This window comes from Oncorhynchus masou, chromosome 2, assembly GCF_036934945.1.
Source record: "Oncorhynchus masou masou isolate Uvic2021 chromosome 2, UVic_Omas_1.1, whole genome shotgun sequence".
NCBI lineage: Eukaryota > Metazoa > Chordata > Actinopteri > Salmoniformes > Salmonidae > Oncorhynchus > Oncorhynchus masou.
The window spans coordinates 20337802-20356712 of NC_088213.1; the positions used below are offsets into that span (position 1 = coordinate 20337802).

Consider the following 18911-nt stretch of genomic DNA (forward strand, 5'->3'; position numbering starts at 1 on the left):
CAGACAGACAGACAGACAGACAGACAGACAGACAGACAGACACAGAGCGACAGACAGACAGGTAGACACGGAGCGACAGACAGACAGACAGGCAGACACAGAGTAACAGACAGACAGACACAGAGCAACAGACAGGCAGACACAGAGCAACAGACAGACACAGAGCAACAGACAGGCAGACACAGAGCAACAGACAGACACACAGACAGACACAGAGCAAAATACAGACATACAGACACAAAGCAACAGACAGGCAGACAGACACAGAGCAAAAGACTGACATACAGACAGACACAGAGCAACAGATGGCCAGACAGACAGACAGACACAGAGCAACAGACAGACAGACAGACAGACAGACAGGCAGGCAGGCAGACAGACAGACAGACAGACAGACAGGCAGGCAGGCAGGCAGGCAGGCAGGCAGGCAGGCAGGCACAGAGCAGCAGACAGACATACACAGAGCAACAGACAGACAGGCACCGAGTAACAGACAGGCACACGGAGAGACACAGAGCAACAGACAGACACAGAGTAACAGACAGGCAGTTGTCATGCTTTGATGTGTGTGTAGCAGCTTCATGGACATAGACACTCAGATTAAGTGCTGAGCTCTTAGAGCCACAGCTATTTGTCAGATCAAAATTGATGCCAATATCTCAATGTCAGGGAGATAGAACTGCAGTGGAGTGGAGAGGGAGAGGGGGAGGGAGTGGGAGAGAGAGAACCGTGGTAACAGTCAGACTCAGAGAGCTAGACCACGGCCAAACCCTAATGTGAGAAACTTTACTAAACATTTTGGGTAAATCTTGAATCATGTATTGAAGCCAATGGTACAGTTGTGGGAAGGTTGTAGTTGCACGAATGTTTCTCAATCCCTTCTTCTCAATCCAGCCCTCACTGGTTAATATCTCCCATGGGAAGCAGGAGATGATTCAACCCTCACTGGTTAATATCTCCCATGGGAAGCAGGAGATGATCCAACCCTCACTGTTTAATATCTCCCATGGCAAGCAGGAGATGATCCAACCCTCACTGGTTAATATCTCCCATGGGAAGCAGGAGATGATCCAACCCTCACTGGTTAATATCTCCCATGGGAAGCAGGAGATGATCCAGTCCTCACTGGTTAATATCTCCCATGGGGAGCAGGAGATGATCCAACCCTCACTGGTTAATATCTCCCATGGGAAGCAGGAGATGATCCAACCCTCACTGGTTAATATCTCCCATGGGAAGCAGGAGATGATCCAGTCCTCACTGGTTAATATCTCCCATGGGAAGCAGGAGATGATCCAGTCCTCACTGGTTAATATCTCCCATGGGAAGCAGGAGATGATCCAACCCTCACTGGTTAATATCTCCCATGGGAAGCAGGAGATGATCCAGTCCTCACTGGTTAATATCTCCCATGGGAAGTAGGAGATGATCCAACCCTCACTGGTTAATATCTCCCATGGGAAGCAGGAGATGATCCAACCCTCACTGGTTAATATCTGACACAGGAAACAGGAGATGATCCAACCCTCACTGGTTAATATCTCCCATGGGAAGCAGGAGATGATCCAGTCCTCACTGGTTAATATCTGACATGGGAAGCAGGAGATGATCCAGTCCTCACTGGTTAATATCTCCCATGGGAAGCAGGAGATGATTCAACCCTCACTGGTTAATATCTCCCATGGGAAGCAGGAGATGATCCAGTCCTCACTGGTTAATATCTCACATGGGAAGCAGGAGATGATTCAGTCCTCACTGGTTACTATCTCTAAAGGGAAGACTGGGGCTAGGCTGTAGTTATATGATGAAAGGTATTTTACTGTGGCTATGCTGAAGTTATATGATGAGAGGTAGCGTGCTGGGGCTGACTTTTGGCTAACAGACAGAGTACTTTGTCACAGAAACACAGAGCTGAGAGCTATAAAGTAGCTGAGAGCTATAAAGCAGCTGAGAGCTATAAAGCAGCTGAGTTAAGAGCTATAAAGCAGCTGAGAGCTATAAAGCAGCTAAGTTAAGAGCTATAAAGCAGCTGAGAGCTATAAAGCAGCCGAGAGCTATAAAGCAGCCGAGAGCTATCAAGCAGCTGAGAACTATAAAGCAGCTCAGAGCTATAAAGCAGCTGAGAGTTATAAAGCAGCTGAGAGCTATAAAGCAGCTGAGAGCTATAAAGCAGCTCAGAGCTATACAGCAGCTCAGAGCTATAAAGCAGCTGAGAGCTATAAAGCAGCTCAGAGCTATAAAGCAGCTGAGTTAAAAGCTATAAAGCAGCTGAGCGCTATAAAGCAGCTGAGAGCTATAAAGCAGCTCAGAGCTATAAAGCAGCTGAGTTAAGAGCTATAACGCAGCTGAGAGCTATAAAGCAGCAGAGTTAAGAGCTATAAAGCAGCTGAGAAATATCAAGCAGCTGAGAACTATAAAGCAGCTCAGAGCTATAAAGCAGCTGAGAGCTATAAAGCAGCTGAGAGCTATAAAGCAGCTGAGAGCTGTAAAGCAGCTGAGAGCTATAAAGCAGCTGCGAGCTATAAAGCAACTGAGAGCTATAAAGCAGCTCAGAGCTATAAAGCAGCTGAGTTAAGAGCTATAAAGCAGCTGAGAAATATCAAGCAGCTGAGAACTATAAAGCAGCTCAGAGCTATAAAGCAGCTGAGAGCTATAAAGCAGCTGAGAGCTATAAAGCAGCTGAGAGCTATAAAGCAACTGAGAGCTATAAAGCAGCTCAGAGCTATAAAGCAGCTGAGTTAAGAGCTATAACGCAGCTGAGAGCTATAACGCAGCAGAATTAAGAGCTATAAAGCAGCTGAGAAATATCAAGCAGCTGAGAACTATAAAGCAGCTCAGAGCTATAAAGCAGCTGAGAGCTATAAAGCAGCTGAGAGCTGTAAAGCAGCTGAGAGCTATAAAGCAGCTCAGAGCTATAAAGCAGCTGAGAGCTATAAAGCAGCTGCGAGTTATAAAGCAACTGAGAGCTATAAAGCAGCTGAGTTAAGAGCTATAAAGCAGCTGAGAAATATCAAGCAGCTGAGAACTATAAAGCAGCTCAGAGCTATAAAGCAGCTGATAGCTACAAAGCAGCTGAGACCTATAAAGCAGCTGAGAGCTATAAAGCAGCTGAGAGCTATAAAGCAGCTCAGAGCTATAAAGCAGCTGAGAGCTATAAAGCAACTGAGAGCTATAAAGCAGCTCAGAGCTATAAAGCAGCTGAGTTAAGAGCAATAAAGCAGCTGAGAAATATCAAGCAGCTGAGAACTATAAAGCAGCTGAGAGCTACAAAGCAGCTGAGAGCTATAAAGCAGCTGAGAGCTATAAAGCAGCTGAGAGCTATAAAGCAACTGAGAGCTATAAAGCAGCGGAGAGCTGTAAAGCAGCTGAGTTAAGAGCTATAAAGCAGCTGAGAGCTATAACGCAGCTGAGTTAAGAGATATAAAGCAGCTGAGAGCTATAAAGCAACTGAGAGCTATAAAGCAGCTGAGAGCTATAAAGCAGCTCAGAGCTGTAAAGCAGCTCAGAGCTATAAGCAGCTCAGAGCTATAAAGCAGCTGAGAGCTATAAAGCAGCTGAGTTAAGAGCTATAAAGCAGCTGAGAGCTATAAAGCAGCTGAGTTAAGAGCTATAAAGCAGCTGAGAGCTATTTGATACACCACTCTATTACTGCTCTGTCTCAGACAGTGTTTAGTGGAGGCAGGGAGACCGGAGTGGTGCACACACTCTCACACATACATTTGAACAGATTTCCCTGCTCCCTCCCTGGCCCAACCCAGCCAGCCCCCAGCTAAGTCAACTTGTTGTGTGTGATCCCTATTCTAATTCTGTCTTCCCTGGATCCAGGTTGGATCCACACTGTTTTGCTTATTAAGGATGTAATGAAGCTCTGATTGAGGAACAACAGAGTCTGATCCAACAGGAATACACATCATGACAAACCAGCAGAGACAGACTTTTTGTTGCATTGTCAGCTCTACCGCGGTTTGACATGAATCAAATCAAAACACACCACACAGCTATTTAAGGAAGGGACACATCTTTTTAGTCATTTGTCAACAAAGTTGTGAACTTGTATCGTCCTGAAATAAAGAAGGAATTTCTTCTACATACTTGGGTTGTACAGTATTTAGCTCAGATGTTGGTCAAACAACTTTCATCCTATTGCTCTGTTTAAGGGTTGTAAATCTGAAAGCTCATCTCACTGAATAAGAAGCCTGTAGGATAAAGGCTGTCCCACCCCTGACTGTGAGGATGTTCATTAGGAACCTGTACCACCCCTGAGTGTGTGGATGTTCATTAGGAACCTGTACCACCCCTGAGTGTGTGGATGTTCATTAGGAACCTGCATCACAGCTGAGTGTGTGGATGTTCATTAGGAACCTGTACCACCCCTGAGTGTGTGGATGTTCCCTGCATCAGTGTGTGGATGTTCATTAGGAACCTGTACCACCCCTGAGTGTGTGGATGTTCATTAGGAACCTGTACCACCCCTGAGTGTGTGGATGTTCATTAGGAACCTGTACCACCCCTGAGTGTGTGGATGTTCATTAGGAACCTGAACCTGAGTGTGAGGATGTAGGAACCCACCCCTGAGTGTGTGGATGTTCATTAGGAACCTGTACCACCCCTGAGTGTGTGGATGTTCATTAGGAACCTGTACCACCCCTGAGTGTGTGGATGTTCATTAGGAACCTGTTCATTAGGAATCACCCCTGAGTGTGTGGATGTTCATTAGGAACCTGTACCACCCCTGAGTGTGTGGATGTTCATTAGGAACCTGTACCACCCCTGAGTGTGTGGATGTTCATTAGGAACCTGTACCACCCCTGAGTGTGTGGATGTTCATTAGGAACCTGTACCACCCCTGAGTGTGTGGATGTTCATTAGGAACCTGTACCACCCCTGAGTGTGTGGATGTTCATTAGGAACCTGTACCACCCTGAGTGTGTGGATGTTCTGAGTGTGTGGATGTTCATTAGGAACCTGTACCACCCCTGAGTGTGAACCTGGATGTTCATTAGGAACCTGTACCACCCCTGAGTGTGTGGATGTTCATTAGGAACCTGTACCACCCCTGAGTGTGTGGATGTTCATTAGGAACCTGTACCACCCCTGAGTGTGTGGATGTTCATTAGGAACCTGTACCACCCCTGAGTGTGAGGATGTTCATTAGGAACCTATCTCTACTCTGGTGTTTCTAACCTTTTCTAAGGGTTTCTAAGCCCATGTGTGTCTTGTTACAGCTGAGTCACAGGCGTCTGATGGTTTATGGTGCGTAACACTGAGGATGCGTCTCAGGTCAGATCTGACTGCTGAGGTTATTCAGGGAGACACACGGAGGCTGACACTGACTGATAGAACAGGGCCATATCTATTATACTGTTATACTGTTATAATAGGGACACAATATATTTGTAATACTAACAGCGTCGCAATACTATATACCATACAGTGTATTCTATTGAAATAACAGGGTAACAATAGTATTATCTGGTATATAGATATAACAGTGTAATAAATCAATGATAGTGTTGTATATTGGTTATACTGTGTTATAACATGGTAACACATCAACGATGCCGTTGTATATCTGTTATACTGGTTTATAACAGGATAACAATACTATTATATAGTCTGTTATACTGTGTTATAACAGGGTAACGATACTATTATATAGTCTGTTATACTGTGTTATAACAGGGTAACAATACTATTATATAGTCTGTTATACTGTGTTTTAACAGGGTAACAATACTATTATATATTCTGTTATACTGTGTTATAACAGGGTAACAATACTATTATATAGTCTGTTATACTGTGTTATAACAGGGTAACGATACTATTATATAGTCTGTTATACTGTGTTATAACAGGGTAACGATACTATTATATAGTCTGTTATACTGTGTTATAACAGGGTAACAATACTATTATATAGTCTGTTATACTGTGTTATATAACTATTATATAGTCTGTTATACTGTGTTATAACAGGGTAACAATACTATTATATAGTCTGTTATACTGTGTTTTAACAGGGTAACAATACTATTATATATTCTGTTATACTGTGTTATAACAGGGTAACGATACTATTATATAGTCTGTTATACTGTGTTATAACAGGGTAACAATACTATTATATAGTCTGTTATACTGTGTTATAACAGGGTAACAATACTATTATATAGTCTGTTATACTGTGTTATAACAGGGTAACGATACTATTATATAGTCTATCTGTTGTACTAGATTATAACAGGGTAACAATACTATTATATAGTCTGTTGTACTTGATTGTAACATGGTAACAATACTATTATATAGTATATCTGTGTTATAACAGGGTAACGATACTGTTGTACTGTTATACTGTGTTATAACAGGGGCTATTATAAGTCTGTTATACTGTGTTATAACAACACACTCACCAGTAAACTGTCTGTAGGGTTTAAGAGTGTTCCCATATGTTTTTGAATAGCCTACAGCAGGTTTAGGCAACTACATTCAACCGCAGGCCGATTTTTGTCGGAGCGGATGTTCAGGGGGCCAGAACTTAACTTTAATGATTTGTACACTACAAATTGACCACAACTAAGTCCAAAAAGAGATTGTATTTGAAAATAACAATACTTTCATACCTTGAATAGATTGAGACAAGATCACATACGTTTCTTTTTTACATTTGTGGGAATACTTGCGAACAGATTTCCGAAATTAAACAAATTTCTAGCTGAATTCCAGGTGATTTTACAGTATTTTATTTTTACCAAAAACAAAAATCTTTTGGGGACCAAAATAAATCAATCACGGGTTTAAACTGGCTCTTACAGACTCCTGGCATACAGTTACAAATGATTTCCTTAAAACCAGATACAGTAAAACATGCTCTGCTGTCTATGAAGACCCTTATTCAGTGTTTTCACTACAAGCCAACAGTCCTCTACTAGCGTCATATGTTAGTGATTCAGATTAAATGCTCTGCCAATGGCTGTGTCTGAAATCTGGTTTGCCTGATACTTACTTAAACTGGATACTGTGTACTAATCATATAAACTCAGCAAAAAAAGAAACGTCCTCTCACTGTCAACTGCGTTTATTTTCAGCAAACTTAGCATGTGTAAATATTTGTATGAACATAACAAGATTCAACAACTGAGACATAAACTGAACAATTTCCACAGACATGTGACTAACAGAAATGGAATAATGTTTCCCTTGAACAAAGGGGGGGTCAAAATCAAAAGTAAAAGTCAGTATCTGGTGTGGCCACCAGCTTCATTAAGTATTGGACTGCACCAGATTTGCCAGTTCTTGCTGTGAGATGTTACCCCACTCTTCCACCAAGGCACCTGCAAGTTCCCGGACATTTCTGGGGGGAATGGCCCGAGCCCTCACCCTCCGATCCAGCAGGTCCCAAACTTGCTCAATGGGATTGAAATCCAGGCTCTTCGCTGGCCATGGCAGAACACTGACATTCCTGTATTGCAGGAAATCCCGCACAGAATGAGCAGTATGGCTGCTGGCATTGTCATGCTGGAGGGTCATGTCAGGATGAGCGTGCAGCAATGACAACAAGCTCAGTCAGACGATACTGTCACACACCGCCCCAGACCATGACGGACCCTCCAACTCCAAATCGATCCTGCTCCAGAGTACAGGCCTCGGTGTAACGCTCATTCCTTCGACGATATACGCGAATCCGACCATCACCCCTGGTGAGACAACCACGACTCGTCAGTGAAGAGCACTTTTTTGCCAGTCCTGTCTGGTCCAGCGACGGTGAGTTTGTGCCCATAGGCGACGTTGTTGCAGGTGATGTCTGGTGAGACCTGCCTTACAACAGGCATACAAGCTCTCAGTCCAGCCTCTCTCAGCTTATTGCAGACAGTCTGAGCACTGATGGTGGGATTGTGCGTTCCTTGTGTAACTCGGACAGTTGTTGTTGCCATCCTGTACCTGTCCCGTAGGTGTAATGTTCAGCTGTACCGATCCTGTGCAGGTGTTGTTACATGCGGTCTGCCACTGCGAGGATGATCAGCTGTCCATCCTGTCGCCCTGTAGCGCTGTCTTAGGTGTCTCACAGTACGGACATTGACATTTATTGCCCTGGCCACATCTGCAGCCCTCATGCCTCCTTGCAGCTTGCCTAAGGAACGTTCACGCAGATGAGCAGGGACCCTGGGCATCTTTCTTTTGGTGTTTTTCAGAGTCAGTAGAAAGGCCTCTTTAGTGTCCTAAGTTTTTATAATTGCCTACCGTCTGTAAGCTGTTAGTGTCTTAACGACCGTTCCACAGCTCCATGTTCATTAATTGTTTATGGTTCATTGAACAAGCATGGGAAACAGTGTTTAAACCTTTACAATGAAGATCTGTGAAGTTATTTGGATTTTTACAAATTATCTTTGAAAGACAGGGTCCTGAAAAAGGGGCATTTTCTTTTTTTCTGAGTTTACTATTTAGAACATACTATTAAATAAAAACCTCATGCAGTAAGCAACAAATATCAGCATACTAGGCTCATCCTACTGAGAATGCGTCATCTCATGCACAATTGTGTTGATTCCTGCCATTCTTTCATTTTGGTACTTAAAATGTAGGATAGCAAAAGGCAAAAATGTCATTATTATCTGTTTGGTGAGTGGTTGATCCTTTTTGGTTGCGTGACATCATTCCTAGTCCTTACCAAAACGCAAAACACTGGCGGGCAATTTCTCTCACCTCAGATCTAAAACCAGTAGTAACCACTAACATTAATGACAGTTATCTTACGTTTTTTATAAAACAGTTCAGCTAGCAATACTAGGTAGCTAGCTATCTAACGTTAGCTGGACTACATCTAGACTCTGAAGTTCATGCATGGCCACATAGACACGGGATTCAGGGGCCAGCTGGTTAGATATGATTCTACCATGGGCAACAACAACTGGGCAACAACAACAACAGCCCACCGCACCCCACCTCACTTCACCTCGGCCCTGCCCAGCCCACCTCACCCCACCTCACTTCACCTCGGCCCTGCTCAGCCCACCTCACCTCACTTCACCTCGGCACTGCCCTGCCCTGCCCAGCCCACCTCGCCCACCTCACTTCACCTCGGCCCTGCTCAGCCCACCTCACCTCACTTCACCTCGGCCGTGCCCAGCCAACCTCACCCCACCCCACCTCACTTCACCTCGGCCCTGACCTACCCACCTCACCCCACCTCACTTCACCTCGGCCCTGCTCAGCCCAGCCCACCTCACCCCACCTCACTTCACCTCGGCCCTGCTCAGCCCACCTCACCTCACTTCATCTCGGCACTGCCCTGCCCAGCCCACCTCGCCCACCTCACTTCACCTCGGCCCTGCTCAGCCCACCTCACCTCACTTCACCTCGGCCGTGCCCAGCCAACCTCACCCCACCCACCTCACTTCACCTCGGCCCTCGGCCCTGACCTACCCACCTCACCCCACCTCACTTCACCTCGGCCCTGCTCAGCCCAGCCCACCCCACCTCACTTCACCTCGGCCCTGCTCAGCCCACCTCAGCTCACTTCATCTCGGCACTGCCCTGCCCTGCCCAGCCCACCTCGCCCCACCTCACTTCACCTCGGCCCTGCTCAGCCCACCTCACCTCACTTCACCTCGGCCGTGCCCAGCCCACCTCACCCCACCCCAACTCACTTCACCTCGGCCCTGACCTACCCACCTCACCCCACCTCACTTCACCTCGGCCCTGCTCAGCCCAGCCCACCTCACCCCTCCTCACTTCACCTCTGCCCTGCCCTGCCCAGCCTAGCTCACCTCACTTCACCTCTGCCCTGCCCTGCCCACCTCACCTCACTTCACCTTGGCCCTGCCCTGCCCTGCCCAGCCCACCCCACCTCACTTCACCTCGGCCCTGCCCTGCCCAGCCCACCCCACCTCACTTCACCTCGGCCCTGCTCTGCCCAGCCCACCCCACCTCACTTCACCTCGGCCCTGCTCAGCCCAGCCCAGCTCACCTCATTTCACCTCAGCCCTGCTCAGCCCAGCCCAGCTCACCCCACCTTACCCCAGCCCAGACCAGGCTAGGCCAGACAGGAACAGAGCAATATGAATCAAATATTTATTAGCTGTATTCATGCCCATGCTGGGCTCTTCAAAGGCCTGTGTGTGTGTGCGTGTGCGTGTGCGTGTGCGTGTGCGTGTGCGTGTGTGTGTGTGTGTGTGTGTGTGTGTGTGTGTGTGTGTGTGTGTGTGTGTGTTTGCGTGCCTGCATGTCTCCCTGCGTGCCATTGTCAGACACATCTGGGTGGATCCATTTCTCTGCTTTTCAAGGCCAGTTTTTGTTTCGCAAGACTCATCTTCCCCCTCCTCACCAGAGACAGAGGCTTCCCTGGTCACACCAACATTCCACAGCCAGATAGACAGGCTTCCCTGGTCACGCCAACATTCCACAGCCAGATAGACAGGCTTCCCCAGTCACACCAACATTCCACAGCCAGATAGACAGGCTTCCCTGGTCACACCAACATTCCACAGCCAGATAGACAGGCTACTCTGGTCACGCCAACATTCCACAGCCAGATAGACAGGCTTCCCCGGTCACGCCAACATTCCACAGCCAGATAGACAGGCTACTCTGGACACACCAACATTCCGCAGCCAGATAGACAGGCTTCCCTGGTCACACCAACATTCCACAGCCAGATAGACAGGCTTCCCTGGTCACGCCAACATTCCACAGCCAGATAGACAGGCTACCCTGGTCACGCCAACATTCCACAGCCAGGTAGACAGGCTACCCTGGTCACGCCAACATTCCACAGATAGACAGGCTACCCTGGTCACACCAACATTCCACAGATAGACAGGCTACCCTGGTCACACCAACATTCCACAGCCAGACAGGCTACCCTGGTCACACCAACATTCCACAGCCAGGTAGACAGGCTTCCCTGGTCATGCCAACATTCCATAGCCAGATAGACAGGCTTCCCTGGTCACGCCAACATTCCACAGATAGACAGGCTACCCTGGTCACACCAACATTCCACAGCCAGATAGACAGGTAGAAAGGCTACCCTGGTCACGTCAACATTCCACAGCCAGATAGACAGTCTACCATGGTCACGCCAACATTCCACAGATAGACAGGCTACCCTGGTCACGCCAACATTCCACAGATAGACAGGCTACCCTGGTCACACCAACAATCCACAGCCAGATAGACAGGCTACCCTGGTCACGCCAACATCCCACAGCCAGGTAGACAGGCTTCCCTGGTCACGCCAACATTCCACAGATAGACAGGCTACCCTGGTCACACCAACAATCCACAGCCAGATAGACAGGTAGACAGGCTACCCTGGTCACGCCAACATTCCACAGCCAGATAGACAGGTAGACAGGCTACCCTGGTCACGTCAACATTACACAGCCAGATAGACAGGCTACCATGGTCACGCCAACATTCCACAGCCAGATAGACAGTCTACCCTGGTCACGCCAACATTCCACAGCCAGATAGACAGGCTACCCTGGTCACATCAACATTCCACAGCCAGATAGACAGGCTACCCTGGTCACGCCAACATCCCACAGCCAGGTAGACAGGCTTCCCTGGTCACGCCAACATTCCACAGATAGACAGGCTACCCTGGTCACACCAACATTCCACAGCCAGATAGACAGGCATATGGACAGGTGAGCAGGCAGACAGACAGATAGATAGATAGACAGGCGGGCGTGTGAGCAGACAGACAGGTAGACAGGCTACCCTGGTCATGCCAGCATTCCACTGACACACAGACAGATAGACAGACAGACAGGGAGGGAGGCAGGCAGACGGGCAGGTGAGCAGACAGGCAGACAGACAGACAGGCAGACAGACAGACAGACAGACAGACAGACAGACAGACGGGCAGACATTATTGAAACCTATAGAGTGATTGTTTTGATGTCACACTCCCACATACTAAACCCGTATCTCTGTGGATAGATTAGGTCAGCTTGGGCTACTTCACTGAGGTGTTTAATATGTGCGTGGGTGCGTGCGTGTTTCATGCCAGTTCATTTGTCCTGGCCGTCTGCATCTCCAGCCCCAACTCCCAGCCCCTTGGTTTACTTCATTAGTGGCTGTGTTTACATGGTGTTATGGTTGGCTCTGCCAGAGCCCACACCTGCTTCACTTTACCTCTGTCACTTTGGCTGCCCTAACAGAGACACATGACCCATTACTAGTGTGATTACACTGCAGAGGGAACATTGGACAATAACATCAGGCTGCTTCAGGGAGTCCCAGAGGGGAGAGAGCTAGCTGCTATATGACCGTGTTCCAACAGCCTTATTACTCACTCAACAGACTGGGAGATAACTCACATAGACACAGAGGAATCTGCCAGCTGAGCTCTCTGTCTCTCCGTTTCTTGGTTTCTCTCCCTCTATTTGTTTTTTGGTTTCTCTCTCTCTGTTTTTCTGCTCTCTGTTTCTTTATTCACTTTCTTCCCCCCCCCCTCTCTCTCTCTCTCTCTATTGATCTCTCTCTCTCTCTCTCTCTCTCTATTGATCTATCTCTGTCTATTGATCTATCTCTCTCTATTGATCTCTCTCTCTCTCTATTGCTCTCTCTATCTATCTCTCTATCTCTCTCTATTGCTCTCTCTCTCTATTGCTCTCTCTCTCTATTGATCTCTCTCTCTCTATTGCTCTCTCTCTATTGCTCTCTCTATCTATTTCTCTCTCTATTGCTCTCTCTCTCTCTATTGCTCTCTCTCTATTGCCCTCTCTCTCTCTCTATTGCTCTCTCTCTATTGCTCTCTCTCCCTCTATTGCTCTCTCTCTATTGCTCTCTCTCTCTCTCTCTATCTCTCTCTCTCTCTATTGCTCTCTCTCTCTCTCTCTATTGATCTCTCTCTCTCTATTGCTCTCTCTCTCTCTCTATTGATCTCTCTCTCTCTCTATTGCTCTCTCTCTCTATATGTCTCTCTCACGTGGGGGGTGTTGATTGGTTGGAGTAGGGGTGTATGGTCATGTTTGCTCTGTGGGTTGTTCATTGGGTTTTTCAGCTGAGGTTCGGGCAAAGATGGGACTGCTGCCTTCCATCCCCCTCAGACCTCTTCTCTCTCTCTCTATTGATCTCTCTCTCTCTATAGATCTCTCTCTCTATTGCTCTCTCTCTCTCTCTATTGATCTCTCTCTCTCTATTGCTCTCTCTCTATTGCTCTCTCTATCTCTCTCTCTCTCTATTGCTCTCTCTCTCTATTGATCTTTCTCTATTGCTCTCTCTCTCTATTGTTCTCTCTCTCTATCTCTTTCTTCTCTCTCTCTCTCTCTCTCTCTATTGATCTCTCTCACTCTCTCTCTCTATTGATCCCTCTCTATAGATCTCTCTCTCTATTTCTCTCTCTCTCTCTCTATTGATCTCTCTCTCTATAGATCTCTCTCTCTCTATTGCTCTCTCTCTATTGCTTTCTGTCTCTCTCTGTCTCTCTCTCTCTCTCTCTCTCTCTCTCTCTCTCTCCATCTCTGACTAGACATGAGTGACTAAGATCTCAGCAACGTGGACATTGCTCAACCATATTGTTATTAGCAGTAACACATCAGCCGTAAAAATGTTTAGACATGTCTGAGAGTCTAAAGCAGCCCATAAATATACAGTGAGTAGAATGTATGTCACCCTCTCTACATCTACTGTTGCTGAGAGTCCACTCAGAGCCACCTGTTAGTAAGAGATGAATCCTACAACACAGACTGGAATTCAATCAAACCTGCCCCACCAGTTTACGCAGTATCTATCTTTGTTTACAAACTACAACCTGCGCAATATGAGTTTGTTTGATTGAATTCCATTGAAGTGATGAGTCCTAAGACAACACATACTGTAGATGTTAAGATGTGGATAATAAAACCAGCCTTATTGTTGCAATTAAGGGGGTATAAAACATATAACATTTGGATCTGTAACATTACTGTAACATTTGACGTGTCTTATAGATATAGATATACACTAGATCGATCATTCTTACTGTAACAGTTGGCAGGTTAAGGGTTAATTAGGGCTAAGTGCCTTGTTCAAGGGTACATCAACAGATTTTCACCTTGTTGGTTCGGGGATTCAAAGTGGGTTGTTCTCTGGCCATCCCCCTCAACTCTCCTCCATCCCCCTCAACCTTTCCTCCATCCCCCTCACCTTCTCCTCCATCCCCCTCAACCTCTCCTCCACCAGCAGTCTGATACTCTCCTCTAGGGCTCTGTTCTGCTCCTCTTTCTCCTGTTGGTTCTCCAAAGTAGGATGTAGGGGACCTGTCGGTTACTGGCTCAATGCTCTAACCCAGCAGTGTCAAACAAATTTTGTTCCAGGAGCCCCTATTTGATCGGGGCCCAGGGGCCCACACCAAAAATTCGCGGAGGCCACGATTTAACAGCGGAGGCCACGATTTAGCAGCGGAGGCCACGATTTAACAGCGGAGGCCACGATTTAACAGCGGAGGCCACGATTTAGCAGTGGAGGCCACGATTTAACAGCGGAGGCCACGATTTAGCAGCGGAGGCCACGATTTAACAGCGGCAGCCACTATTTAGCAGCAGTGACAGCGATTTACCAACGCCGGGCCCGATTTAGCAGCTGAGGCCCTGATTTAGCAGCGGCGGGAACAATTTAACAGCGGAGGCCACGATTTAACAGAAGCGGGCACGATTTAGCGGCGGTGTGCCGCAGTATATAGGGGAAACAGTGGTCTTACTGTAACAGTTGGTGGGGTCTTGTGTCCCGTTGATGTTGCCGTAGTCGTCAACGGTAAGGAACCACTGTGTCCGGCTGAACAGCTGTCGTATGCGTACATCTCCCCCTTCCATGTAGTCGTAGTTCCGTGCATGGCGCTCGTGCTTGGAGCAGTTCATGATGGCGGCTAGCTGCTCGGGTGTGCAGTTGCTGCAGGCCACACACACGCTGCCCAGCAGGAAGATGATGTGAAGGTACAGTCCCGACAGCAAGTTAGGCAGGTTGCATGGCAGTGGCATCCATCTGGGCATTATAATGCACTGCTGTGGGGCGCCACGGACAACATGCTGAAATACTGCTGTCTGCTCCGGCAGACAGAACAGAGTGCCAGACAGTGCCCTCCTAGCGCTGTTCACTAGGAGCCTGGATGGGCTGGTCCCCCTGACCTGTGACCTGTAACCCCTGGCTGGGGTGCTGAGGCCAGCTGGTGGGAGGTGGAGTGGGTGAAGGGTAGGAGGGTTGGAGAGTGACCAGGTACTTGTGTGATGTCTCTCTCTGTTTGGAGTTGTTGTCTGTCTCTCTGTTGTAAGGACACAAGGCTGTAGGTTGATGTACATCTGTCTCACTGTCTCTCTGTATGAATGAGGTCAGTCTTTATGTTGATGTCTGTCAGTCTGTCTCAGTGTAATCCTCAGTGTGTGTGCCGGCTGTGTGATCCCGGCAGAGGAGACCGTCATCCAACAGCAGACATGGTCTTGTCTGCTTCTGTCTGTTTCCGGATGTTTCAGGGGTTCTGTGGAGGCCAGAGCTGTGGAAGAGAAGGATGTTAGTGTGTGTTAAATGTCTGCAATTTCTATAGCCTGTAATTTAGATAGCAGTCCAGTGGATGTGGATCTACAGCATACTACGACTCACTCCCACTTGGATAGTCTATGATTCCCAGACAGTGTTAAAGTGAGGAGTTGAGCTGCAGTGCTTTAGGTTTGTAACCTTGCTCTAGTAGCCGCTCGCACTTAATCACAGTGTGTAGTGGTTTACCAAACTGTCCCCAGCTCAGTCTCCTGCCTACTGTACTGTACCTTACTGATCTGTGCTTTCAAAACCTATTCAGTTAGCAACAACACTGATTGTGATATGTCCGATTTCATTGATTGTGTTGTCAATGGCTCTATCAGTCTCTGCTACCTTGTTGTTGTCATTTGTCTCAGACAGAGTTGTCTGGAAATGGAAATGGAAGCTGTGCATGCTCAAGATGTGATTCTCTAAAGATGCCAGCTCAAGATGTGATTCTCAAAAGATGCCAGCTCAAGATGTGATTCTCAAAAGATGCCAGCTCAAGATGTGATTCTCTAAAGATGCCAGCTCAAGATGTGATTGTCTAAAGATGCCAGCTCAAGATGTGATTCTCTAAAGATGCCAGCTCAAGATGTGATTCTCTAAAGATGCCAGCTCAAGATGTGATTCTCAAAAGATGCCAGCTCAAGATGTGATTCTCTAAAGATGCCAGCTCAAGATGTGATTGTCTAAAGATGCCAGCTCAAGATGTGATTCTCTAAAGATGCCAGCTCAAGATGTGATTCTCTAAAGATGCCAGCTCAAGATGTGATTCTCTAAAGATGCCAGCTCAAGACAGTGATTCTCTAAAGATGCCAGCTCAAGATGTGATTCTCTAAAGATGCCAGCTCAAGATGTGATTCTCTAAAGATGCCAGCTCAAGATGTGATTCTCTAAAGATGCCAGCTCAAGATGTGATTCTCTAAAGATGCCAGCTCAAGATGTGATTCTCTAAAGATGCCAGCTCAAGATGTGATTCTCTAAAGATGCCAGCTCAAGATGTGATTCTCAAAAGATGCCAGCTCAAGATGTGATTCTCTAAAGATGCCAGCTCAAGATGCGAGTTCAAGTTCCTGAATAAAGTAAAAAAAGGGAACTGAAATGAACTCTCCTTTAGCTGTGTGTGGATAGATGGAAATATCCTAGAGCTGCTATCTCTATATTTCTATATATATCTCTAACCTCTATCTGTAATATCTGTATCTGTCTGCAACACGTCTGTAGACTTTCAGTCAGTCTCAGCAGATCAACAGAAGCCTCACCAAACCCTGAGCTCCTATACACACATTCACTCATCAATTCACTAAATCACAAATAATACAACAACTCTTAATTCATTTCCTAATATATTTCCTAAAAGTTTTCCTACTGCAGAGCAGTTCTTAACTGAATTGACTGGTTCAATAAAATGTAAATAAAATATAAAGAGAACGAATAGAGATGAGTTGAATAAAGTTGTAATAAAAACTTACATTAGTCCAGAGATGAACCAGTTAGTGGCATTCCTCTTCCTTAGAAGCTTTAGAGTTACTGTGATCCCACTGCTCCTGATTACTTACACACAAGCTGTGTGTGTGGAGGTGTGTGTGTGTGAGTGTCAGAGGAGTCTGTGGTTATGTGGATGTGTGTGTGTGTGAGAGAGAGCGAGAGAGAGAGAGAAAGAGTGTATGTATGTGTGTGCATGTCCCTGGGACTTCTCAGTTAGTCAGTGCTTTAGCAGCCAGTCTCTCCTGTCTGTAGTGGGAGCTGTGCAACATCCTCCCTGTCCGTCTGTCTGTCTGTTGTGGGCTAGCAGGGAAGGCTAGCTCAGTCAGATAAATGTCTCTCTGACCTCACGCAACAGCAATTAGCTCCCAGCCACTCAGCTGTCACTGGTGGAGAGAGGGAGAGAGAGAGAGAGAGAGGGAGACAGAGAGGGAGACAGAGAGGGAGAGAGTAACCCGTTCATTACCAACCCTCGCCCCAAAACTCCCCCTTCTGTTCCCCCCTGTTTCTCTCTCTGTTTTACTCTGCTCTCTCTCTCTCTCTCTCTCTCTCTCTCTCTCTCTCTCTCTCTCAGTGTATCTCTCTCTGTATCTCTCTCTCTCTGTATCTCTCTCTCTCTCTCTCTCAGTGTATCTCTCAGTGTATCTCTCTCTGTATCTCTCTCTCTGTATCTCTCAGTGTATCTCTCTCTGTATCTCTCTCTGTATCTCTCTGGTTTTGTCTGTCAGTCAGCCAGTCATCCTGAGAGGGAGCTATAAACATGAAGAAATAGCTGATTTTCTCCTGGTCTGCTCCTGGAAAGTCATTCTTACATTAGCATGCTCTTTCAACGACCAGCGCAGCATCTCTCTCCCCCTTTCCCACCAAATGCCCCCTCACTTAAACGCTTTAGCATTGTTTCAAATGTCAACTCCTGTGTCACTTCAAAGTTAGTTAGAAAACCGTACCTTGTATTAAAGAGCGTGATGAGATTATTACACAAAATTATAAACATCCAAAGACCAACCTTTCCCCTGTTATTGTACATGTCGCAATCATTCACTGGGTGTCTTTAGTAGCTTTGAGCCATCGTTAGAGAATAAGGGATTCATCCACCCCCAGACCTAAAGATCAAAGCCCTAGATAAATTCACACGCTGGCGGCCTTCTATTGGGGCAGACAGAACCAGAAGGCATTACCTCTCTCAGGTACTCATCTCCCTCCGGGAGACTTACTATGTTTGTTATTTAAGCCCAGAATTTATCGCCTCACATACCTGGCCTCTCCTAGGACTGGACACTTCAGAGAGTTTATATGGTCCCTCATGACGAGGGCTCTCGTGGCAAGAGGGAGAATGCTGTTTCTGCCTCCCTCTCATCTGCTGAACTGGTGGTCATAAACATCTCATTGATTAGGTGTCAGTCAGGACCCAGCGTGTGTGTGTGTGTGTGTGTGTGTGTGTGTGTGTGTGTGTGTGTGTGTGTGTGTGTGTGTGTGTGTGTGTGTGTGTGTGTGTGTGTGTGTGTGTGTGTGTGTGTGTGTGTGTGTGTGTGTGTGTGTGTGTGTGTGTGTGTGTGTGTGTGTGTGGGTGGGTGTGGTTGTGATATTTCAATGTTTTCTGCTCTAGTAATCTTTTATGGTCAAGGTTTTTAAAGCCAATAATGATGTAGGCTACTGTAAACACACAGCACCATATATCACCATTGTGTATATAACCTATATCACCATTGTGTATACAACCTATATCACCATTGTGTATACAACCTATATCACCATTGTGTATAAGTCCGGGCTCTGGCTGGGCCACTCAAGGACATTCAGAGACTTGTCCCGAAGCTACTCCTGCGTTGTCTTGGCTGTGTGCTTAGGATTGTTGTGAACCTTTGCCCCAGTCTGAGGTCCTGAGCGCTCTGGAGCAGGTTTTCATCAAGGATCTCTGTGTA

The 18911-nt window shown here is 46.7% G+C and overlaps 1 protein-coding gene across 1 annotated transcript in view; it reads right to left on the reverse strand.

Annotated features, from left to right (window-relative positions):
* The window catches only part of fgf7 (fibroblast growth factor 7), a 29581-nt gene extending 12310 nt beyond the window's left edge, over positions 1-17271 (reverse strand). Inside the window, exons 1-2 of the mRNA XM_064985695.1 lie at positions 16977-17271; positions 14693-15478 (exon numbers count right to left, since the gene is read on the reverse strand). Of these exons, the coding sequence (XP_064841767.1) occupies positions 14693-15287 (595 nt within the window). The 5' untranslated portion in view covers positions 15288-15478; positions 16977-17271. The remainder of the gene's footprint in view (positions 1-14692; positions 15479-16976) is intronic.
* Between the last annotated feature and the right edge of the window lie 1640 nt (positions 17272-18911).